The 24,629-nt window shown below is 49.1% G+C and overlaps 1 protein-coding gene across 17 annotated transcripts in view; it reads right to left on the bottom strand.

Annotated features, from left to right (window-relative positions):
* Positions 1–24,629, bottom strand: part of EMID1 (EMI domain containing 1) — a 74,201-nt gene that overhangs the window by 38,690 nt on the left and 10,882 nt on the right. For 14 of the 17 annotated variants that reach the window (XR_003794970.1, XR_003794972.1, XR_003794973.1 and 11 more), the window contains exon 1: positions 1,878–2,075. Coding sequence is in view for 14 of the 17 variants with exons in the window: in XM_029232472.1 (XP_029088305.1) it covers positions 1,878–1,978 (101 nt within the window). In the remaining 3 variants the exon portion in view is untranslated. Of the gene's footprint in view, positions 1–1,206; positions 1,392–1,877; positions 2,105–12,116; positions 12,242–24,629 lie in introns of those variants that run through there. The other 3 variants (XM_029232463.1, XM_029232456.1, XM_029232480.1) reach the window with 3 other exon arrangements.

Genomic DNA, 24,629 nt, shown 5'->3' on the forward strand with positions numbered 1-24,629 from the left:
AGAGGGGAACTGAGACCTGGGGCCCTGAAGAGACCTGCCTGAGGTCAGACATTGAGTGGGTGACAGAGCCAGGAATAAAACGCTGCTCTATCTGAGGCCAGAGCCCCTAATTCCTAACCATGACCTGCAAACCTTTCTCAGCTCCCCAAGCTGACAAAAGCTCGCCCTCCTCCAGGAGAGCTGCTGGAGTGAAAAGTACACTGGATCTGGAAACTGACTGACTTAGATTGAGGTGTCTTTTCCTCTCTAAGCCTTGGCTTTCTTTTTTTTTTGGCCTTGGTTTTCTTATCTGTAAAATGGGAGCAACAGCATTGCCTACAGAGCTTTTGTGATGCTCAGGCCACTGTGAGCCTTCTATGACCAGATGGGGTGACAGTCCCCAGTGACCACCAGATACCTGCCCACAGACACCATCCTGCTCCCACATAGCAAGTCCTGGGGGGCCAAGAAGCCCAGGCCGGGAGGCAGTGGACTGGCTAAAGGGCAGTCCAAGCCTTATGCCTTCTCAACCATAATCCTGAGCTTGACACTGGGGACCCTGGGGGTTCACATCCTTGCCCTAGGCAGCTCATGTCCCCTCTCTGAGCCTCACCTTCCTCCTCTATGAAATGAGGACCATAAAAATGTGTGCCTCCCACGGCAGTTGGGAAGATTCTGGAGGGTATAGGTACAGGTGAAATGCCAGCCCAGGTCAGCATGCATGGTGGTGGCTGTGACATCTGCCAGCCGTCAGCCCCTGTCTCAAAACAACTGCTCCTCTGGCCTCTGATGCCACGGCCACCTCTGCCCTCCAGCCCTGCCCATGTCACCTGCTCTTGCTAGCCCAGCGGGGGCACGCTGGCCCCTGGCCACTGGGAAAAGGGAATTTCTGAAAAGAATTAAAGAATTGAGCCCGTAGGGGGTGGGGGCCGGGCAGGCCTTTGAATGGGATGAAAAGGCCTGGAGAGGCCTGGCTACTCCGTATTGTCTGCCTCAGACAACAGCGGCGGCTGGCCCTCGAAACAGGACCCCAGCAGGGGCAGGGGCAGGGGCAGGGGCTACAGCCAGGACAGGGGCCTGGGTAGGTCCAAACAGTGTCACCAAGGCCAGAAAGACACAGATTTGAATCCCAGTTCTTCTATTAATGGTCAATGAGCCTAGAAGATTATGTTAATTCTCTGGGGCCTCAGTTTGCTCATCTGCTAAATGGGGACAAGTGTTCCCTACCTCATTCAATCCTTGAACACTGCACATAAAGGGCCCCCTCACTGGTATTGGGAGATGCTCCATAAACACCACCAGATAGAATGCTCCCTGCTCCTGAGAGAGCAGCAGGAAGACAGAGCACTTGCTCCCAGCGCAGTCCAAAATGCCAGGTCCCTGGGAGCCGACACTGACCCTCGGTCTGTGAAACTCCACCCCAGTCTTCTTCCTTTGAGAGAAATAAATAGCTGGGATACTAAAAAAAAGCCAGGAGCAGAGTAAAGCGAGGAGGGTCCCCCAAGTGGCAGCTAGAGGGTGTCCTGGGCTTCTCCTATGTGCAGGAAGGGGGCCCTAGGGAGAGGGTGGGGGAAGTCTTGGTGGTTTCCTCCCTCGGGGGAAACCACCCCCTGGGGCTCTGGAGGTGAAGTGGTGGGGGGTGGAGAAGGCTGTCGGGGGACTGCCGGCTCTGTATACGTGAAGTAGGTGACCGCCGCAGGGCCTGGAGCTTCTGCCAGATAGCGGGGAGGCCCAGGGTTCCTGCCCCAACCCGGGCTGGCAATGAGGTGGGGAACCGGGTCCCTTTCCCAATCCCGGGCTTGCACGGAGTTTGTGGGGGGGCGGTGCCTGGAGTCCCTGTCCCCAACCCCGGGCTGGCAGGGCACAGAGGTGGTGCGGGGGGTAGGGGCAGCCCTTACCTGCGTGCAGAGAACGGGGCTCCCCCAACGCTCCACGCGGCGCTGCCTCCCGGGAGCAGGAGCCCGAAGCAAAGCAGCGCCCAGGCCCGCGGGCCGCCCATGTTGCGCCCGGCGCCCTCCGCGCGCGGACCCTCGCCGTCGCCTCCAGCCTGGCGTCCCCACCCGCGCAGCCAGCCGCCCAGGACGCGCGGATCCCGGTTCCCAGCGCAGCGGCGGGAGGGCGGGCGGGAGGCGGGCGCGGGGCGGCCCGGCCCCTCCGCGCGGCCCCCCGCCCCTTGCGCCGCCGCTGCCAACCCGGAAGAAGCCCCGGGGGTCGGGCGCCCCCGCCAGGAAGGCCACCAGGTGCCCACCTGAGCCTGGCGCCCTGCGCCGCGTGGCCCTTTTGGGGGCGAAGTGCCAGTTTCGAGGTGCCCTGCCACGTGTTGCAAAGTGGGGAGCTGAAGCCGGGCCATGGTCTCAGACGCAGCCAGGACCCAAACCCGACAAGCCTGGGTTAATGATGCGGGGGCCTCATCCCCTCTCGACATTTTTGAGGGTTCCAGTTCCCGAGCCACGAGGGACGGTCCATCCATGCAACAAAGGCTTCCTGAGCAGTGAACGCCACTGTGTGCAGGGCACCTCACCTCCGCTTCACATCCTCTCTCGGTTTAATCTTCAAACCACTCTGGGTGAAGTGGGCACAATTATCCCCATTTTACAGAGAGAAAAAAGGAGGCCCAGGCACTCGTAGTCCCCCTGGGAGAAGACCTGGGCTGACCCCATAAAGTCAGTGTCCACTTTTATCACCATTTTACAGATGGAGAAACTGAGGCAGAGAGGAGATGTCATCTGCCTAAAGCACCCCATCAGTGGTTGGAAGAGCTAGGATTCAAATCCAGTTCTCCTGACTTCAGAGGGGGTGTCAGCTCTTTCGCACAATTAAGGAAGAGTGCAGACATCAGTTGCTCTGCGCCTGGGTTTCCCCATCAGTGACAAGGAAAGGACTGGCTTACAGTGGAGTTACTTCATCTGGGGTACATGTGAATTCCACCAAAGAGTATGAAAGTATGGTATGTGTGTGTGATACATATGTGTGCAGGTGTGATGGGGGCATGTGAAATGTGTGATGCCTGTATGCATGTGTGTGATGTATGTGTCTGTGACAGGAGTGTATGTTTATGTTCTCATCAGAGGGCACCCAGACCCTCCCCAAACTCCAGGACAGTCTCTGACCTCCCCCCCACCCCCTTCTGCCAGAACTGATGGGCAGCAGGCAGTCCCAGGCTGGTGAAGCCCCTACCACCCCGGCAGTGCACCGGTGACCTGTCCTACGGGATCCTGCTGTGGCTTGTCCAGATCTAGGATCTCTGCTAGAAACACTCCAGCAAGAAGGGCATGCTGGCCCTGACCTCTGATTCCTGGGACTACCTCTCCTAGACTCACCAGAGCAGCACAGGGCCCTGGGCTGAGTCAGAGGGGGGAGGGTGTACCAGTGGAGAGAGCCGACTCCTGTCCCCCGAGGGGGCAGGCAGTGAGAGCTGGGTTCAAACCCTCCCTCTGCCCCCTCTGCCCGTGTTAGCTTGGGCAAGGCCTGCCCCTCTCTGAGCCTCAGTTTCTCTTTGTAAGGAGAACAGTTGCACGTTCCTTATGGGGTGTGTGCAGGAATGAGATATGCCTTGACCCCCACAGTCCCCTGCTTCACGTGGTTCCCCCAAGGGCTCCTCACATCCTCCAACAACATCATCACATCATCATGGTGCCAACTTTGCCCCCCTAGGGGAGCTGCCTCCCTCCCTTCCATCTGTGGTTTTTGGGCACCTCTATGTGCCATCTGTCTGACCCCCAAGAAAAGCAGCTTTGCACCTCTTTGGTTAGCTCTTATTTTTGACACAACTAGATCAGTTACTTAATCCTCTAGATAACTTGTCACTCTCAAGGGGCCATCTCATGAGATGGTCCCAGGCCCATCTGAGGCCTGGTCAGGTGGCCACGATCAAAACCCAACACCCCAAAGGGCACTTTGGAGGGTATGCAGCTCTTTAGGAAGGGGAAGTGCTGGGCAGTGGCTTCTGTCCTAAGGCTCAAGAGGGCCACAGAATGAGGAGGCACTACCACATCTTTTTGCAACGTGTCTGAGATGCTCCTGTGATGAATGGCATACATGTTCCTTTATCACCAAACTCGTGGGCGCTCCAGGCCACTGTGAATTTCTCCAGCAATGGATGCTCCCAGGAAAAGCTGTTATCAACATTTGGACATCAGAAAGGGTCCTATCCTTAATGAGGCTGGGGTCCCTTGGTCCAGGGTATTTATTTAAAACTACAGCTAGACCCCCATGCCAGTGCAGCCTGGTGGTTACCACATAGGATCAGCACCCCATAGGCCTAGGTGTCAATTCCAGAGCAACCACTGGACACTGTGTGACCCGGGACAAGTCACCTCCCCTCTCGGAGCCTCATTTCCTTGCCTGAAAAAACAAGGCAGTTTTAAGACATGGAAGCAACCTAAGTGTCCATCGACAGATGAATGGATAAAGAAGATGTGGCACATATACACCATGGAATATTACTCAACCATAAAAAAGAATGAAATATTGCCATTTACAGAAACATGGATGGACCTAGAGATTATCATACTAAGAGAAGTAAGTCAGAGAGAGAAAGGCAAATACCATATGATATCACTTACCTGTAGATTCTAAAAAAATGGTACAAATGAACTTATTTACAAAACAGAAACAGACTCACAGACATAGAAAACAAATCTATGGTTACCAAAGGGGAAAGCGGGGGAGGGATAAATTAGGAGTTTGGGATTAACAGATACACACTACTTTATATAAGATAGATAAACAACAAGGTCCTACTGTATAGCATAGGGAACTATATTCAATATCTTGTAATAAGCTATAATGGAAAATAATCTGAATATATATATATAACTGAATCACTTGCCTGTACACCAGAAACTAACACAACATTGTAAATCAACTATACTTCAATCAAACAAACAAAAAACAAGGCAGCTTTTAAAGCTTTGGGTCTCTGCGCGGTGGTCCTGGGGCACAGTATGAAGCCCCTTTTTGAGGACGCACTCTCCTGGTGGATATCAGCTTATTTTCTGGTCCTCTTTCCCCACTGAGCAGGAAGGGCAGGAAATGCTGCAGGGACCTGGGTTTGGTCATTTGAGGTTTCAGTGTTTGCTGAGATGGGGAGGAGAGGGGCCCGCTGGCTCAAGGCCCCTGTGGGTGGGGCCTCTTCCCTGGGGGGCTGATCTTCTCAGCTGCCAAGATGGAACCACAACCGCCAGTAACAACAGCAGCTTCCGGTCCGGTCTGAGCGCTGACCGTGTGCCAGGCGCTGTGCTAAGCATTTTGCTTGCATTGTTGCCTGCCCTCTTCTCCCACACCCGGGAGGCCTCCATATTATCCCCAGGTGCGGGGCCCACGGCTGTTGAGTGATGGGTGCCGGCCTCTGCACTTACCCATTAGGCCACACTGCTGCCCTCTGACCCTGCAAGGGTGTTTCTTTGGGCAAAAAGAGAACTCAGCTCAGATTTAGACTCCCGTGAGAGGGAGCACATGCATACACACACACACACACACACACACACACACACACACACACACACCACCGGGAGCAGGCCATGGGGTCTGGGAAACACAGCCCTTCTGGTGTGTATTCACTGACACATCCAGCCGGCCTAATCCAAACAGGAAATGCTGTTCTTCTAACAGCAAACAAACCTGGGTCGCAGCCTCCCTTCCCTGTGAACTGCCCCTGGAGCCTGTGCTAAGGACCTCTTCCCTCTGCCTATGTCCCAAGGACAGTCTCCCCAGCTCGGGGTGGGGGTGGGGGCATAAAATTAGCCCTGCTTGCACACCAGCTTGTGTGAGTCCAGGTGCCCCAGTTGATCTGTACCCATGTCGTGCACATTCTACAGGGGAGGGAGCAGCCCAAGAGGCCTGGGGGTACCGGAGCCTGTGGCAGCAGCCCCCAGGGGCCCAGTCAGCGCCAGCGCCATCGAAGCCTCTGCCCAAACAAAGGGCAGGGCCAGTGGGCCGGCCTTCCAGGTTAGGGAACAATGCCCGCTTTCTGTGCCTTTGATCTGGAGGCCTGGCCCTGCGGCCCCTCGCTGGGCCAGGGCGGGGATGCTGGGGGACCCGAGAGCCTGCAGCTGCCCAGCCAAGTTAATTATGCTCCATGGAGCTGCCCTTCTCACCCAGTTCATTCCTTCCTCATGAAGCTGGGACTGGAGCTAGAAGGAGTGATGGGAGGAAGGAAGCTGTCGGAAAATCATAAATTAGGGCTCCGAGAGAGGGCTTTCCTGCCCTCCTCAGGAATCCTCAGGGGAAGAGACCGGCACCTTGGGTCAGAGGAGGACGACAGGGTGGCAGCCAGGGCACCTGTATTTGGAGTTAGGACACCTGGATGTCTGCATGATCTACAGTGAGTCCCTTCTCTCTGGGCCCAGTGCCCCCATCTGGACACCGGGGGAGGGAGGGATACAAGACTTGGGGACTTTCCTGTGACTGTGCTTTGTTGACTGTGAAGAAATGGACAGATAAGAGGCCTTCTCCTTAACAATGTTTGTCCCACTTCCCTTCCTCTGGTTCCTTGCCCACAAATCCCCTCCTTTCTGCCCCCCACCTTTGCCCTATTTCCCTTCTTTGGGTATCCCTGGCTCTGCTTCTTTTTCCACATCTCTCCTCCTGCAAAAACAGACTAATGAGGTCTCCTTAGGCAACATCCACCTAGCTGGGGGGGGGGTAGAGGTTGGCTCATTTACACTAGAGTGTTAATGACGGATATATTGAGTGTTGTTAAATGTTGGGGCCCAGTTAACAGGGATTCTTCCTCATTTAAACCCTAAATCACTAGTAGTGGGCTAGTAATCACTTCTAGGCTAGTAAGGGGGATGCTTGGTGACCAAGGATCTAAGAACAAGGTCTGCCAAGTGAAAGGGCCTTCTGTGTGGGAAAATGTCCTTTTCCCGGCCACAGTGAGGTGAAACCCACCCCCTGCTGGACGCATCTGGAGTGGTGGCCACAAGTCCACGTGGTTTGGATGGACCTGGCAGGTACGAAGGACAGGCAAGAGGAGCCACTTAGAGCGGAGACCCTGGAGCTGCCTGCCAGCCCTGCCGGTCCCAGGAGGTGCCTGCTGGGCCAGGAGCATGTGGGCCTGCCCCACCTGACACCCCCAGGATGAATGGGTTCCACTCTGAGGAAGTGATTCTGAGGAGGAAGAGGAGAGGGAGAAAGAGCCAGAGAGAGATATAGAGATATAGAGAGATAGAAAGGGAGAAAGAGAGCCAGCAAGCTGGAGACAGAGGGGGAGATGTCAGTCAGAGAGATGTAGAGAGAGGCAGATGGAAAGACAGAGAGACAGAAAAAGAGGTAGACAGACACAGAGAGAAGAGCACTTGGGGAAGAGGACCCCAGGTTGTTGGTCTCAGCTCCTGTGGGGACCAGGCAGAGGGGGCAGGACCAGGGTGCCAGCCCAGCACCATCTTCTGCACGACAGGCTCTGCCTCCCTCAGACCCACACTCCCAAACCCCTAAGGGTCAGGAGCTGGTCCTTCTGCCATCTGCTGCCCTTGTCTGGCACTGGCTGACCAATGGGCTCTGGGCTGCCTGCATTGGTATAAATTGTGCCTGGGAAGCCCTGTTAGGCAGATGGAGCTGCTGGACCCAGAAGAGATGGATTTCTAGCCTGTGGCTTGGCCCAGGGAGTCATAAGTGGATGGACAGCATATGGGGGATGTGCACCCCTGGAGCACCTGGACTCCAGGCTCTCCCTGCCCTGCCCTCCTGTCCAGCCCTGCGGTGCCAAGCCTGGATCCTCTCCATCTGCCCACTCCTCGGCTCTGTCCCTTCCAGCCTCCCCACCCTCTATGGGATTTGGCCTCAGTTTCCTTGGTGGCTTCTCACCTCCTCTCTGACCCTTCCAGTCTTTTGGGATCTTCCCAAAGGTGACTGGAGGTATTTCCCTGTGAGGGAAACCTTCAGTGTCCCTGCTGCCCTCAGGGTGGGAACTGAATGTGGCCTGGCCTGCCCATCCTCCCTGTGTCCCAGACCCTGGGACACCAAAGCGAGTCTCCATCCTCCCAGCCAACCCTGTGCTCTCCAGCTGGACTGCAGGGCTTTCCCATCCCATCCCATCCCCTCTGCCTACCAATGCCCACTCCCGCTTCTGTCACAGCTCAGACATCACCCCCTCCCTGCCTCTGGGAAGGTGTCCCATACCAAGACTGGATCCAAGACTGGATCACATGTCCACTGGGCTTCTCCACTCACAGCGTTCTATGCAGGAGCCATCTGTTGATTTGTCTGATTCCCCTAATGGATCATAAATAGATGCTGGGCCCTTTCCGTAATCTTTCTAAGAGTACTAAGAAAACTACATACCCCAGAAGCCATAAAGGATACACTGGGTACATAAAAATTTCTGCATTAAAAAGAATAATATGATTAACTGTGGAAAAAAATTTCAACATATCAATCAGAAAAAAAGACTATTTTCCTCCACATATAACGAGCTCTTACAAATCAATAACATCAATCAATGACCCAATAGAGAAATAGACAAAAGTTATGAACAGACAACTCAGAATGAAAAGGCATTCAATTTCACTCAAAAGAAAAAATTGCAGATGAAAACCACAATGAGATAGCACCTTCCAAAACTGATGGTAAGGACTTAAAATCTTTGATAAAATGAGTTGGCAAGGATGTGGAGAAATTGTCACTTCACATATGCCCTCTTTGGAGCACAGTTGGTAATATGTAATAGAAGGTAAAATGTGTCTTCCTTTGACCTAGTAATTCCACAGTGAGGAAGTTTCTTACATGTATATTTGCAAAGAACAGAAGGAAATTAACTGCAGTACTATACGTAGTATCAAAAGGCTGGAAACAACCTAAATGCCCCTTGCAGGAGACTAGTATATTAAGGTACACCCATCAGTGGAATGCTGTATTGCGAGTAAAAAGAACAGAGATAAGTGAAATGTGGCATACATATACAGTGGAATATTAGTCAGCCATTGAAAGGAACACAGTACTGATACATGCTCCAGCACGGATGAACCTTGAAAACATCATGCTGAGTGAAAGAAGCCAGACACAAAAGGCTACATATTGTATTTATATGAAATGTCTAGAATAGGCAAATCCCTAGAGACAAAAAATAGATTAGTGGTTGCCAGGGGCTGGGGGCAGGGGATGGGGAGTGACTGCTAGTGGGTATGGGGTTTCTTTTTAGGGTGATGAAAATGTTCTAAAATTAGTGGCGATGGTTACACAACTCTGAATATACTAAAAAACACTGAATTGTTCATACTAAAGAATGAGTTTTGTGGCATGTGAATTATATATACATATACATATAAAGATGAGGCTTATATATATATTTATATATGTAAAGATGAGGGAGATTATGGAACGTTTTTTTTTTTGGCTGCGTTGGGTCTTCGTTGCTGTGCACGGGCTTTTCTCTAGTTGCAGCGAGCGGGGGCTACTTTTCTTTGTGGTGGTTTCTCTTGTTGCAGAGCACAGACTATAGGCACGCGGGCTTCAGTAGCTGTGGCACGCAGGCCCAGTAGTTGTGGCTCGCGGGCTCTAGAGCTCAGGCTCAGTAGTTGTGGCGCACGGGCTTAGTTGCTCCGTGGCATGTGGGATCTTCCTGGACCAGGGCTCGAATGCATGTCCCCTGCATTGGCAGGTGGATTCTTAACCACTGTGCCACCAGGGAAGTCCCTAGATTATGGGACTTCTAAGATCAGTTGTTAAGTGAAAAAAGTAAGTGCAGCTGTGTGTAAAGGATGCTGCCATTGCGGGGAAATTGCAGGAATATCTACCCGTAAGTACTCAGATCATGCACTTACTTTCTCTAGAAGAATTCACAAGAAACTGCTAACTGGCTGCCTTTGGGAAGGTGAACTGAGGGACTGAGGGTGTTAGTTTTCACTGTGAATCCTTTTGCATGGTTTGAAAAAAATTAATACCAAAAAGTATACATATTATATTCACCCTCTGCCCTAAGAATTAAATTCATGTGTGTGTGCGCCCACTCATGCACACGTATGAAATGGCAACTCTTACAATTCCAGCTCTGGAAGCTGCTATTGCCTTCATCCTGGGAGGGTCCCTGGGTGCTGGGGTGAAGTTTCAACATGGATCTCCACCTCTGGGCAGGCAGAGGATCCACAAGGGCCAGGGCTGGATCAGGAGCTGCGCCTCTGAACCAGCTGTGCCCTGGGAGGCGGCCCCTCCCTCCCCTCCCGGGAAGGACCCTGTGCCCCTGTCCTCAGCAGGCCTGGCCCAGGGATTCTGGTTACTCATGACACACCTGAGTGGAGGCTGTTCAGGGAGGTGATGGGGAGGTGGGGGCCCTGTCCAGAGGGAAGGACCTGACAGAGAGCCGGGGCTGCCCCCCATGTCTGCCTGCTGAAGCCACGAGAAGCTGAAGTTGACTGTGTCCTCCCCTGGTCCCAGGGAGGGAAGAAGAGGAAGAGAAGAGGAGGGAAGACAGAGATAGAGAAGAGGAGGGTGAGAGAGAGAGAAAGAGAATGTTAGAGACAGAGATAAACACACAGAGACAGAGAGACTGAGCCCTGCGGTCAGCAGGGAGGAGCCGGGCCTGACATGGAAAGAGGTGGGGCTCAGAGTAGCCACACAGGCAGACAGCGATGTGGAGAGAGCAGAGAGACAGCAGGAGGACAGGATGGCGGACAGGAGCAGGGGGAGTGGGGTGGGCAGAAATGACCTGTCTTCTACTGAGTCAGCCCTGAGCCTGTATCTATGTGCCTGCAGACGGCATGCATTATCACAGCTGCCCATGCAGAGGTGTTCTGCCCAGGAAAGGGAGGCCAGGGAGGCTGATAAACTGCACAGCGAGTGACCACAGAGGGCGACTCAATGTCTTGCTGCAGAACCTTGGAGCAGGTGGTCGGGACAGTCCAGGTCCGAAATTGGCCCTGGGAGCCTGCACTGTGCCCAGTCCCCTCCTGACGGGGCCCATTGGCCCATCTGGGCTGCCTGTGCCCTGCCCCAGTGGTACGTTCCCAGGAGCACAGCTGACCTGCTTAGACTCCTCCAGCAAGAAGGGCAGCCTGCTGTCAGGAAGGGGCTGACATTGTGGGGTCTGCAGCCCCAGCTTGGCCAGGAGGACATTTCAATCCTGCCTGTATCTTCCTCACTGTGTGACATTGGCCAAGTTGCTTCCCCTCTCTGAGCCTCAGTGTATTTGCCTGGAAAATGGGGATAGCAGCATTTGTCTCAGGGTAGGCTGCTAAGAGGAGAATTCAGATGAGCTCCTTATGCAGGGCCTGGCATATTCTGCTCAGGAAAAAGTACCCATGTGACTCTGAGGCATGGTGTATGTAGTCTGCAGAATGAGAAATCTGGGCAGCTTGGGAACCTGACAGACAGAAGAGTCAGTCTTTGGCAAAGAGAATATTGGGGAAGAATTTGGTGTTTTCTAAAGGCCATTTGTTGCTACTAGTTGTTGCCTGACATTCTTCTATTGGCCAATCTCTTGGGCTAAAGCAAGGAAAACCCATGTTGAAATACAAAACTTTTCTCTAGGAGGGCTACTGTATTTGCTCAAGACTAGACTGAATAGTTTATTTACTGTCATCGTGACTGGCTTTGCTGGCCCAGGGATCCGGTTCTTTCTAAAACTGGGGATAGTTTGTTGTACTCTGCCTGCAATTAGGAAGCTCTGCCACTAGGTGGCACCTTGGGTTTGTACTTGCACATTAATGAGTGTTTTTTGTTTTTTGTTTTTTTGCCCCCTCTGATTCACTCCTAGAAGTTACCTTTTGAGAAGAATAGACAGGGATACAGAGACAGTCTATAGTTTGGTGGAAAAGAGTGCTGTGATCACTTAGCAATGTCTACCCTGGGTGAAGGAGTGGAAAGCAGCAGCTTCTGTGCCAGGCATCCAGCCGCCTCTAGACTGTGCTTCTGAGTAGACAAGAATGTGTTTCTGCTTAATGATACTTTTCAGAATAAGTGGAAGTCTTTAAAACACTTGATCATGAATATTAGAATTACTAATCTCTGTTTAAGAAGGGATGCTTATAAGAATTATTTTTGTAATAATGAACATATAGTTTGGGAAAAGGTTTGCAGCAAGATATTTAAGACAGCAAACATGAAGTTTCAGCCTTTCTCACCAGTCATGAATGGTTAAGAATTTCCATTTTTCCCCCACAATCGTTTTAAAGAGAGACACCTTTAATGCCTTTTCTTACCTGCTTTTTCCTATGTGCACACAGGCAACTCTCATTCTTGGAGTTGAGATGTTCACAGCTTCCCTCAAGTCTGCGGCTGTCTGCTCACTTGGCCTCTGTCTCAGTGAGCCCGTTCTTGGAAGAAACTATAAAAGAACAAAAAAGGCCTTTTTCGCCGCACGCTCCTTAAGAATTGCTGGGTTTTATAAAATCACTCCTTTTCATCAGTAATCCCTCAAAGCCTTCTTAGAATCTTTTTAGTGGTAAAACATTATAATAATATAATATCATTAAATTTTTTCAAAAAGAAAATAAATCACTTGTAATCCATCTATCTTGATGTAATGATTCCCTAGATTTTTGTTTGGGGTTTGGGTTTCCCTTCTTTTTAGTGCTTTTTTTTTTTTTTTTTTGGCCAAAGAATGAGAAGTTCCAGCCCCATTGAAAATCTTTCCCCCACCTCCAGACAGCTGAAAATCCTCCTTCTTTCTTAGCTGTTAGCTAAACTCTTAGCTGTTTGTCCTTTGAAGTTAAAGCTGGTTTCATTTCTAATCTGCGCTGAATGGTTCTTTATTGATAGTCACGCGAGAGATCAGAGGAAGCTGAATGCAAGGGCCAGGAGTTGTCAGTTTCTACATACACGGCCTCCCGTTCACGATCCATATAAGTAAACAAGAGCAAAGGGATGTTTCCAGGGCAGGACACCAGATATCTTTGTTTGTAGGGATTATGGGTGTGTCTGTATTTTCTTGTTTCTAATTTGTGGCTTCGGTGATCTCTCGTGTTTTGTGTTTGTAATTTAAAATATAAATTATTTTTAATTAAGAAAAACACATTCACCACACTTAGGTATAGACCCAAGAGAAATGAAAACATATATCCACACAGAAACTTGCACACAAAGGTTCACAGCATCACTATTCATCATAGCCCCAAAGTGGAAACAACCCAAATGTCCATCAGCTGACGAATGGATAAATAGTGGTCTATCCATATAATGGAATATTATTCAGGCAATAAAAAGGAATGCAGTGCTGACACATGCTACAACGTGGCTGAATCTAGAAAACATTATGCTAAGTGAAAGAAGCCAGACACAAAAGGTCACGTACTGTAAGATTCTATTGGTATGAAATGTCCAGAATAGGGAGCTCCATGGAGACAGAGAGATTAGTGGTTGCCTGAGGCTGGGGCTGGGGAAGGGGTGCAGTCAGAGGGAAATGGGTCATGACTGCTCATATGTATAGGATTTCTTTTTGGGATAATGAAAATGTTCTAAAGTTGATTGTAGTGATGCTTGCACAATTCTGAATACCCTGAAAACTACTGACTTGTACAGTTTGGGTGAATTGTACGGTATGTAAATTATATCTCAATAAAGCTATTATATAGAAAACACACATACATACATTCAAACAGAACTTGATTTTAAAGGTGGGAAAAAAGTGTTTCCCTAGACTCTGAGGAAGGAAGATGGGCAGGGGTGGGAGGTGGGAGGAAAGTTCCAGCCCTGTCTGATCCCCATGCTCCCCCAGACACACTGCAGGATGCCAGCTGTGCCCTGCGGTGGGTGGCGGCCATTCTGCAGTGAGCAGGATGGATGTGGGTGAGGTGGGCTCTGCTCCAGCCGAGCTCGCGGTCCGGAGAGCAAAGACAGGTGAACCCACCTTATAACCCCCTGGGACGACTTGACGGGGACAGGCTGTGGGAACTCAGGCCCCTGATTCACTTGTCAAGGAGAGTGCAGGAGAATCTCTCTAAACAGACTTGGTAGACTAGCAAAAGTCATCCAGGTGAAGCCCACAGGAAGAGTCCCAGGCAGAGGGAGCGGCGGTAACCACACGGGGGACGCCTGAAGGCAAGAGCGCGTGTGGACCCTTGCAGGAACCAAGGGCAGGTCAGTGTGGTGGGAACAGGGTGTGGGGAGGGGAGCAGGGAGACCCGAGGCCTAAGAGGTCAGCAGGGCCCGGCCAAGGGAGCTTCCTGAGGCTCTGGGAGCCTGTGAGGCTTTAAGTTGGAAGGGACTGGGGTCTGGTCTCTGCTTCTGAAAGATTCCTCTGGCTGTGCGCCCTGGAGGCTGGGAGACGGGGTAGTTGCAGTGGCCCAGCTTGGATGATGGCAGCTGGGACTATAAGAAGGGGTTGAATGGTGACCCCCAAAACATATGTCCACGTCCTGTAAGCTGTGAATGTGTCCTTATTTGGAAAAGACTCTCTGCAGATGTAATTAATGATTTTGAGGTGACATCGTCCTGGATTACCTGGGTGAGCCCTAAATCCAAGGACAAATTGTCCTTATAAAGGACACTGGAGGAGAGACAGAGAAGAGGAGGCCATGTGGAGACAGAGGCAGAGATCGGAGAGGGATGCAGCCACAAGCCAAGGAATGCCTGGAGCCACCAGAAGCTGCACATTGCAGGGAAGGATCCCCCTCTAGAGGCTTCAGAGGGAGCCCTGCTGACATCTTGACTTCCGGATTCCAGAAGTGTGAGAGAATAAACTTCTGTTGTTTTAAGCCACCAAGTCTATGGTCATTTGCTACAGCAGCCCCAGGACACAGATACAGGCAGGTACGTGGGGATGGAGAGAAGTCACCAGATCCGAAGATTTTTAGGAGGTAGAAATAACCTCCCCTCACACCTCCCCTCCTGCCCGAATTCCCAGGCATTGCCTTTTACTCCAACTGCAGTGATCTAAGCTTCATTCCTTCAACTGAGGGCTGTGTCACCCACTTGTGAAATGGGATGGTAACAGCTGCCCTGCAGCTAAGGATGGGGGAATGTGTATGCCCAGTGCCTGGCACACGGTGAGCATTCAGTATATGCGATGATGGTTATAAATTCACAAAACCTTAGAGAGTATGTGAAATACCCTTTCACTTTGCAAACGTCCCCAACCCTCAGAACCTTCCCCACTGGCCTCCAGGGAGGCTGAGAGGAGTAAGAGCGTAGTGGAACAGAGTTATGGGTTGGATGGTGTCCCCCTAAAAGATGTTGAAGTCCCACCCCTTGAAATGTGACGTTATTTAGAAATAGAGTCTTTGTAGATGATCAAGTTAAGATGAGGTAATTGGGGTGGGTCCTCATCCACTACGGCCGTGTCCTTACGAAAGGGGAAATTTGGACACAGAGACAGATGGCGGGAAGATGATGTGAAGACACAGGGAGAAGGCCACCTATGAGTCAAGGAACGCCTGAGGCCACCAGAAGGTGGAGAGAGCAATGGAACAGATTCTCCCTCCCAATCCACAAAGGCACCTGCTGAGCCCTCAACTGCAGACTCCCAGGCTCCCAGCCTCCCCAGCTGTGACACAATGTGTTTTTTATACCCTCCAGTTGTGATACTTTGTTACTGCGGCCCCAGGGCACGAGCTCAGGTGAGGATACGGTGAGTCTCACGGTCCAAGGAAACTGGGCATTCCAGGGCCTGGGTTGGTGCCAACGCCTGTCGTCCACAACAGTCACCGTCCAGGCCAGTGGCCAGGCTCGGCTGCCCCTCTTCCCCCCACCGTCCCAGCAAGAGGGCACCAGGCGCTTCCAGGACAGAAGTCCGGGATGCATTTGGAAACACTGGAGGAGGGGTTTTCCAATTCGGCCCCATCCTGGTCAGCAGGGGAACCACTATCTGGATCCTGTCTGCAGCCCCTGGCAGAGGAATCAGAGCAGAGCTGTAGCAAGTAATCAGGGAGGGGCGGCTCCCTTTGTGGCCAGGGCTCCTGGTGGGAGACAGCAGGTCCTGCAGTCTGGCCCTGGGTCAAGCCCTAGCTCTACACTTACTTGCTGGGTGAACTCAGGCCACTCATGTCACCTCCCTTGTCTTTGTTTTCTTACCTATTAAATGAGAATAATAGTAACTAGTAGAAGTTACTTCCAAATGTTGCTGCCAGCATTCAGTGGGAGAATGGGAATAGCAGGATGCTTGATGAAGGGAAATTTTAGATATTTTTTTTAACTTAAAAATATTGTAGGGCTTCCCTGGTGGCGCAGTGGTTGAGAATCCGCCTGCCAGTGCAGGGGACATGGGTTCAATCCCTGGTCCAGGAAGATCCCACATGCCGTGGAGCAACTAAGCCTGTGCGCTACAACTACTGAGCCTGTGCTCTAGAGCCCACGAGCCACAACTACTGAGCCCACGTGCCACAACTACTGATCCCATGTGCCACAACTACTGAAGCCTGTGCGCCTAGAGCCTGTGCTCCGCAACAAGAGAAGCTACCGCAGTGAGAAGCCCAGGAACCACAACAAAGAGTAGCCCTCACTCGCCTCAACCAGAGAAAAGCCCACGTGCAGCAACGAAGACCCAACGCAGCCAGAAACAATAAATAAATAAAATAAAATAATAAAATACATAAATTTACTAAAAAAATTGTGATAAAATATACATCATTTAAATTTACCTTTTTAACCATTTTTAAGTATATGGTTCAGTGGCATTAAGTACATTCATATTTGTTGTGCAACCGTCAGCACCATCCATCTCCAGAGCTCTTTGCATCTTGCAAAACTGAAACCCCATCCTCATTAAACACTAACTCCCCATCCCTCCTCCCCTCCTGCCCCTGGTAACCACCACTCTACTTTCTGTCTCTATGAATTTGGCTGCTCTAGGGACCTCACATAAGTGGAATCATACAGTATTTGTCTTTTTGTGACTGGCTAATTTCACTCAGCATAATGTCCTCAAGGTTCATCCATGTTGCAGCATGTATCGGAATTTCCTTTAGATTTTATTTTTCACAACAAGAATATTGTGAGCGGCTTTGTGCGGTGGTGAGCTCCAGCCACCTTGGCAGGAGGTGCTGAGCAGCCCCTCTGCTTTAGGTAGGTGCCGTGGGCCCAGAGGAAGGAGGCCCTTGGATGGGTCTGCTCTTGGGGCTGCCTGTCTCCCGACCTCTCGTCTGGGGAGCTGGAAAGGGGCATTTTATTAGGGGGGCTGGAGCTCCTGACCCACTCCCTTGTGAGTTTCTAAAGTTTCTAGGAGGAGACCCCAGGGTTCCAGGGACCTGCACTGGACTGAGGGGAGGTGGGCACTGGTTCCCAGCCTGCCGGGGGCTGGGGTGGGGTGAGGAGATGGCTGGGTGCACACAAATTATGTATATGAACCCGTGTGAACTAAAAACGAGGATTGACTAAAATACTGAGGGGACCCAGGTTAATGTGGGGTGGCTCAGCCAGCGTCTGACCCAGGTCCTAGAAATCTCCCCTCAAGGGCTGCATCTGAGTTCAGGTTCTGCCATAAGTGCAGCCAGGCTGGACCCTGCCTGAAAGAATCCCGAGGTTCCCAGACATGGGATGGAGACCCTGGCCTCTGGGTCACCCTCCGCCTCATGCACAGCTGCATTTCCATGGCTCCCTCCCAGCATGTAAATGGCCCTGGGTACCACTCCACAATGGAATGGTTCTTAGGTGGATGGTGAACTCAAAAGGCCTTGGGGTCATCCTTCTGCACAGCGATCTTCACTGTCCAGGTAGTAGGGGATGCAGTGGAAAATGGGACCAAGCATGGAGCCTGGAGGTTAGGCAGACTTGGGCCACCACGGGCCTGAGCAAGGGTCCTCACCTCCCTTCACCAGCCACAGTCTCCTCATTTGTAAACTGGAGATGATAATAACCGTGTTCACCTGACAGGGCGGGCGAGGATTCATGGGGTGATGTACAATGTCCAGCCTGGGCCTGGTGCCTTATGAGGAAATGGCCCTGTTACCGTTAGGCGAGACGACAGCTGCCCGGGCTGAACGTGCATTGGGACGCCCCCTTGGATGCTTTTTTTTTTCTTTTTGCATGTGTCAGCTCACTTTCTAGCCACTAGCCTCTTCTAGAAGTTGCACACGGATAAAAGGTCCCAGTTAATGAGGATTCTAGCTAAAGTTTTAAAATTCACAGCAAGCCCACTCCGCATAATAATGTATTAGAAACACAACAATCCTTTAATCTAGAAGGAATTAATTGCTGGGCTCAGAAATTCAGGGCACACTGACAGAATCCTTAATTTCTTGAGTTGATGGTTTCAAAAAGCGACTGATTTTAGACTGGCTTCTCTCTACGTGTAAGTAAGACTCCCACAGTTCTGACAAAGGGCGAGATTGTCTCAATGCCTCACTCAGTAAGAATCATGTATGTGGGGTCTGAATTAATGTCAGCTCTGAATTTTTCCTGCTGGGTGGAACGTGGCTGACTTGAATCCCCAGGAGATTCGATGCTGGCTCTGTGGCCTGAGCATCCCGGGCCTTTACAGGGAATGGCCTCATTCCTCCCACACACACGTTTGCTGAGTGGCCACTCGGAGCCCGAGTTCAGGTTCGGTGTTGGATATGCAGGAGCATATAAATAAAAAATCTTTGCCTAACCTAAGGTTGCAAAGATTTTCTTTTCCTATCTTTCCTTCTAGAAGTTTTATAGTTTTAGGTTTTACATTTAGGTTTATGATCTATGTTTGAGTTAATTTTTATATACAATGCAAGGTGTGGATCAAAATTCTTTTTAAAAGAAAATTGCGTATGGATGTCTACATTAGTTTCTTGAGGATACCATGACAAATTACCACATACTTGGTGGCTTAAAACAACTCTCTAACAGTTCTGGAGTTCAGAAGTCTGAAAGCAAGATGCTGGCAGGGCCGTGCTCCCTCGGGGCCTCTGTGAGAAAATCTCTTCCTCATATCTTGTAGCTTCTGGTGGCTGCCTGGCATTCCTTGGTCACATCACTCCCATCTCTGCCTCTGACTTCATACCACCTTCTCCTTGTATGTCTCTCCTCTGTGTGTCTCTTATAAACATACTTGTCATTGGATTTAGGGCCCACTCAGATAATCCAGGATGATCTTCTCATTTCATGATCCTTAATGTAATTACATCTGCAAAGACCATTTTCCCAAATAAGGTAACATTCAGAGGTTCTGGGAATTAGGATGTGGACGTATCTTGGGGGTGGAGGTTCAGCACACTATCATTGTTTTAGCACCATTTGTTGAAAATATCAATACTACCCTTTCTCTATGAAATTGCCTTTGCACCTTTGTTGAAAGTCAATTGACCATATACATACATGAGTCTATTTCTGGATTCTTTGTTCTGTTCCATTAAATCACTTGTCTATTTTTATACCAATGCCACATTGTCTTCATTGCTGTAGCTTTATAGTATCTTGAAGGCATTTAAGTCCTCCAACTTTGTTCTTTTAAAAAGTTGTTGAAAGGACTATTCTAAGTCCTTTGCATTTCCATATAAATTTTAGAATCAGCTTGTCAATGTCTACCAAAAGCCCTGTTGGGATTTCGATTAGGATTATGTTGAATCTGTAGATTGATTTAGGGAGAACTGACATGTTTGACAATATTAAGTCTTTCGATCCACAAACATGGCATACTTTTCCACTTATTAGACTTTTTAAATTTCTCGGAACAATGTTCTGTACAATGCTTCAAACTTTCTGTTGTATTTATCCCTAAGTATTTCATATTTTTGTACTATTGTAAATAAATTTTTTAAAATTTCCAATTGTTTGTTGCTAGTAATACTATTGATTTTTGTATGTTGATCTTGTATCTTTCATCCTCACTTACTTGTTCTCATAGCTTTTTTGTAAATTCCATCAGATTTTCAATGTAGACATACATGTTATTTGCAAATAAAGGCAGTTTCCCCCCTTTCTCTCAAATACAGATGCCTTTTATTTCTTTTTCTTGCCAGATTATATTGGCTAGAACCTCTCGTACAATGCTGAATAGAAGTGGTGAGAGTAGACAGGCCTGTCTTGTTCATGATCTTGGGGGCAAGTATTCAGTTTTCCGTCATTAAAGATGATGTTAGCTGTAGGATTTTTGTTGTTGTTGCTTGGTGTTTTTTGTGTAGATGTCCTTTATTAGGTAAGGAATTTCCCTTCTATTCTTGGTTTGCTTAAAGTTTTTTTTAACAGGAATGCATGTTTTTCTGCATTTATTGAGATGCTCTTACAGTTTTTATTTTTCAGTCTATTAATACAGTGAATCATACTGATTGATTTTCCAATATTAAAGCAACTTTGCATTCTTTAGAGAAATCTCACTTGGTTGTGATGCATTACTCTTTTTACATGTCATATATTCAGAGATGGCTTATGGAATAGTGGTGTGAGGAACTCTGTGGCTCCCTCTCCCCAGATAAACAACTATAATTGATAACAATTATTTGTAAAACAAACAAACAAAAAACACACTTAAAGTCTCTGGAAATTGCCTTAAGGGCATACAGCAAACAAAGAAACATTTATTCAAGAAAATCTAGTAAATCTCAGAACAGCAAGAGCCTGTAGCATTTGAGACATGGCACATTCCCTCCCTCCCCCACCCATTTCAGATCAGAAAGAATCAGCAAACGAGGATAGACTGACAGAGATTATACAATCTGAAGAATGGAGAGAGAAAAGAATGCAGAAAAATGAACAGAGAGTTAGAGAAATGTGATACAGCATTACGTGCACCAACACATGTATAATGGGAGCACCAGAGGAGAGGAGAGAGAAAAGGGGGAAGAAAAACTTTTTGAAGAAATAGTGGTTGAAAACTCCTCAAATTTGATGAAAACGTTAATTTACATATACAAGAAGCTTAATGAACTCCAAGTAGGAAAAATGCAAACAGATCCACATCCAAACACATCATAATAAAAAAAAAGTTCAAGGACAAAAAGAAATTCTTGAAAGCATCAAAAGAAAAGTATGTCATCACATACAAGAGGACTTCAGTAAGACTAGTAGCTGACTTCTCATCAGAAACAATGGAGGCAGGGCTTCCCTGGTGGCACAGTGGTTAAGAATCCACCTGCCAATGCAGGGGACATGGGTTCGAGCCCTGGTCGAACAGCTAGAATTGACAGCTAGAGATAGTCTGCACGCAGCAAAGAAGACCCAACACAGCCAAAAATAAATAAATAAAGTAAATAAATTTATTAAAAAAATAAAAGAATCTGCCTGCCAGTGGAGGGGACACTGATTTGAGCCCTGGTCCAGGAAGATCCCACATGCTGCAGAGCAACTAAGCCCGTGTGCCACGACTACTGAGCCTGCACTCTAGAGCCCGTGAGCCACAACTACTGAACCCGTGTGCCACAACTACTGAAGCCTGCATGCCTAGAGCCTGTGCTCTGCAACAAGAGAAGCCACCACAATGAGAAGTGTGAGCACCACAACGAAGAGTAGCCCCCATTTGCCACAACTGGAGAAAGCCTGCACGCAGCAACAAAGACCCAACACAGCCAAAAATAGATAGATAGATAAATAAATAAATTTATTTTTTAAAAAAGAGAAAGAAACAATGGAGGCAAAGTGCTGAAAGGAAAAATATGTCAGCCAAGAATCTTATATCCAGCAAAAACTATCTTTCAAAGCTGAAGGTGAAATAAAGACATCCCCAGACAGACAATAAAACAAAAGAATTTGCTGTATACTATTGGATTCAATTTTCCAACATTTTGGTAAGAATTTTTTGTTTCTATGTTCATGAGTGATATTGTAATTTTTCTGTTCTTAAAATACTACTGTCTGGTTTTGGTATCAGTTGAATTAATGGCCTCATAGAATGAATTGGGAAATATTTCTTCCTGTTCAATTTTCTGAAAGTTTGTATGGAATTGGTATTATTTCTTCCTTAAATATTGGGGGGGATTTGCGGGCCCAGTGAATCCATTTAGGCCTCAAGTTTTGTTTGTAGGAAGGATTTTAACTATAAATTCAAAGTCTTTAATAGATAAAGAGGTATTCAGGGTATTTCTTGGTTCTTGAATGATCTTTGGTAAATCATGTCTTTTCAAAGAATTTGTCTATTTCATCTAAATTGCCAAAATTTTTGGCACAAAGTTGTTCAAAATATTCCCTTTTTGTTTTTTAAATATCTATAAAATCTATAGTGATGTCACTTCTGTAGTGTGTCTTCTTTCTTTTTTATTGGCCAATCTGGCTGGAGGTTAATCAATTTTATTGCTCTCAGAGAACCAGTTTTTTTTTTCCCAGTGATTTTCTCTATTATTTTTCTGTTTTCCATTTGTTTGATTTCCATGTTGATTTTTACGCCTTTCTTCTACTTACTTGGGGTCTCACTAATCTCCTCCTCCTCCTCCCCCACCCCCCTTCTTCATCTCCTCCTTCTGCTCTTCTCCTTTTTCTTCTTGCCTTTTAGTTTCTTAAGGCGAAAGCTCACTCCAATCCTTTAAAATTCATTGAGGTCTGTTTTATAGCCCAGAATATGGTCTATCTTGGTAAACGTTCCATGTGCATTCTGCTATTTTGGGGTAGGAAGCTGTATAAATGTCAATTAAGTTGAAAAGAGTGTGGAAAAACCCTGAATGAATCCAGGCAGTGAAGAGGTCAAGGGTCGTTGCAGAAACTGCAGGAATATTTCTCAGTCATAGGGAAGGCTGAGGCTGTACAGAGGTGGTCTGTCCAGGGTCTGTGGGTAAACACCTGGTTCTGGCAAGGAGAGGTCCAGGAGGGAGGTGCAGGTTCAATGTCATCTTGGCCCTGGGCCTGTCTGCATTGTGGCCCTCATGGCTGCCTCCCTGGCTATCTCCTTCACAGGTCCCCTCTGCTGGGCTGGGCTGATATCCAAGTTCCAATTTCCACCTTCATCAAGGCCCCAGGCCTTGACGTGGCCACTGGGCCTACCAATGAAACTCTGGCCACAGAGAGACCCCCCACTGGATTCTGTGTCCACTCAGGTGGGGTACAGGCACTATATGTTTGGGTCCTGGCTCCTCTATTTCCCGGAAAGTTATCTGTGGCAGGCAGCCTACCCTGAGCCTCACTCTTCCTCCTCAGATCATGGGTCCTGTTCCCACACCCAGTTCTTTTATGCTCCTCCCCACTGCCAGCAGCCCCTTGGCTCAGACAAAACTAAGCTCTCAGCACCTGTATCAGGTGAACCATGCCCACCCCCAAACTCATATGTTGATGTCCTAACTCCCAGTATCTCAAAAAGTAACCACATTTGGACCTAAGGTCTTTAAAGAGGTAATTAAGTTAAAATAACGTCATTAGGGTAGACCCGAATCTGATATGACTGGAGTCCTTTTGAGAAGAGGAAATTTGGATACACAAAGAGATACCAGGGATGCACATGCACACAGGGACAACTATGTGAAGAGGCAGAAAGAGGGTGGCCATCTGAAAGCCAAGAATAGGGGTCTCAGGAGAAACCAAACCTGCCAGCACTCTGATCTTGGACTTTCAGCCTTCAGGACTGTGAGAAAATACATTTCTGTTATTTAAACCACCTAGTTTGTGGTATTTTGTTATGGTAGCCCTAGCAAATTAATCATCACCCCTCATCCCCTCATCACACACACAACAAGCTTTTCTACCCATCGAGGGAGGTGGCCCAGCCATACCCTCAGCCAGTCTGCAGAGCTGGATGCAGATCTTTTTGGTTCCTGGCAGAGCCAAGAGGCCACAGCCCGAGGATCTGAGGGCTGAAGAATCCAACCACCAACAAAGGTTGGAGCAGAACCTGTTTCCTCCACACCTAGATCCTCCAAATTCTGAGGAACTCTTTATTAGTTATCTGTTGCTCTTGTGGGTCAAGAGTTCCGGAGCAGCTTAGCTGAGCTGTTCTGGCTCAGGTCACTCATAAGACTGAGGTCAAGATGTTGGCTAAGGCTACCATCACCTGAAGACTTGACTGGAGCTGAAAGACCCACTTCCAAGATGGCTTGCTCACATGGCTCTTGGCTGGAGGTCTCAGTTCCTCATCACTCAGGCCTCCCATGGGGCTGCTTCAGTGTCCTCACAATATGGCGGCTGGCTTTCCCCAGAGCAAGTGATCCAAGAGAGAGGAAGGCAGGCACTGCAACACCTTTTATGGCCAACCCTTGGAAACCAAGGGTAGTCTGACCCATCTCCCTTCTGAACTCCCCTTTTTAGTTCAGTAGAGATCCATGGGGCTGCCCTGGCTCCCCTGTCCACCTCCCTGTGCCAGGGGCAGAAGAGGGCAAAACCACCATACCTCAGAGACACCCTCCCGAAAATCTGCAGCTGAGGGTGGCATTCCACCACCAGGGAAGGCTAGGGTTCTGTTCCCCTTAAGATGCAAAGGCTGGATAGAAGAAACCAGCACTCTGCCGATTGTCCCCAAAGTCTGCAGAAAGGGCAGGAGGCCCCATCCCCATCTCTGTCTCCATCCCTCCCCTCTCCCCCGCATGCTTGGGAGGTTTCAAGGAGACTTCCCTCCTCTCCTTTGACTCAGCCTCTGACTCAGGTGGGGTGGGGAGGGGTCTGCTAAGGAGGTGTGACATATGTGCCACTGGCTGCACATTCCCTTCCTAACTAGAGGCTCCTCCAGTCCTTTGCGGGAGGTCTTGAGACTGGGAAGGGTGAGGGGCTCACCTGGACCACCCAGCAGGACCCAGGTCCCTTGGCAGGCTCCCCGAGGGCAGCTCAGAGACCCCAGATCTGAGAGCAGGTTATAAGAGCTTGTTCTCAGGAAGGCAGGCTTAGGCAGGGGGAGCTGGCTGGCCACTGGGACTCTGCTGCTGGTATGGACCTTTGGACTTGTGCAAAGTGAGCCACTG

This window comes from Monodon monoceros, unplaced genomic scaffold (assembly GCF_005190385.1).
Source record: "Monodon monoceros isolate NGI ecotype Baffin Bay Population unplaced genomic scaffold, NGI_Narwhal_1 Super_Scaffold_1, whole genome shotgun sequence".
In the NCBI taxonomy this organism is placed as follows: domain Eukaryota; kingdom Metazoa; phylum Chordata; class Mammalia; order Artiodactyla; family Monodontidae; genus Monodon; species Monodon monoceros.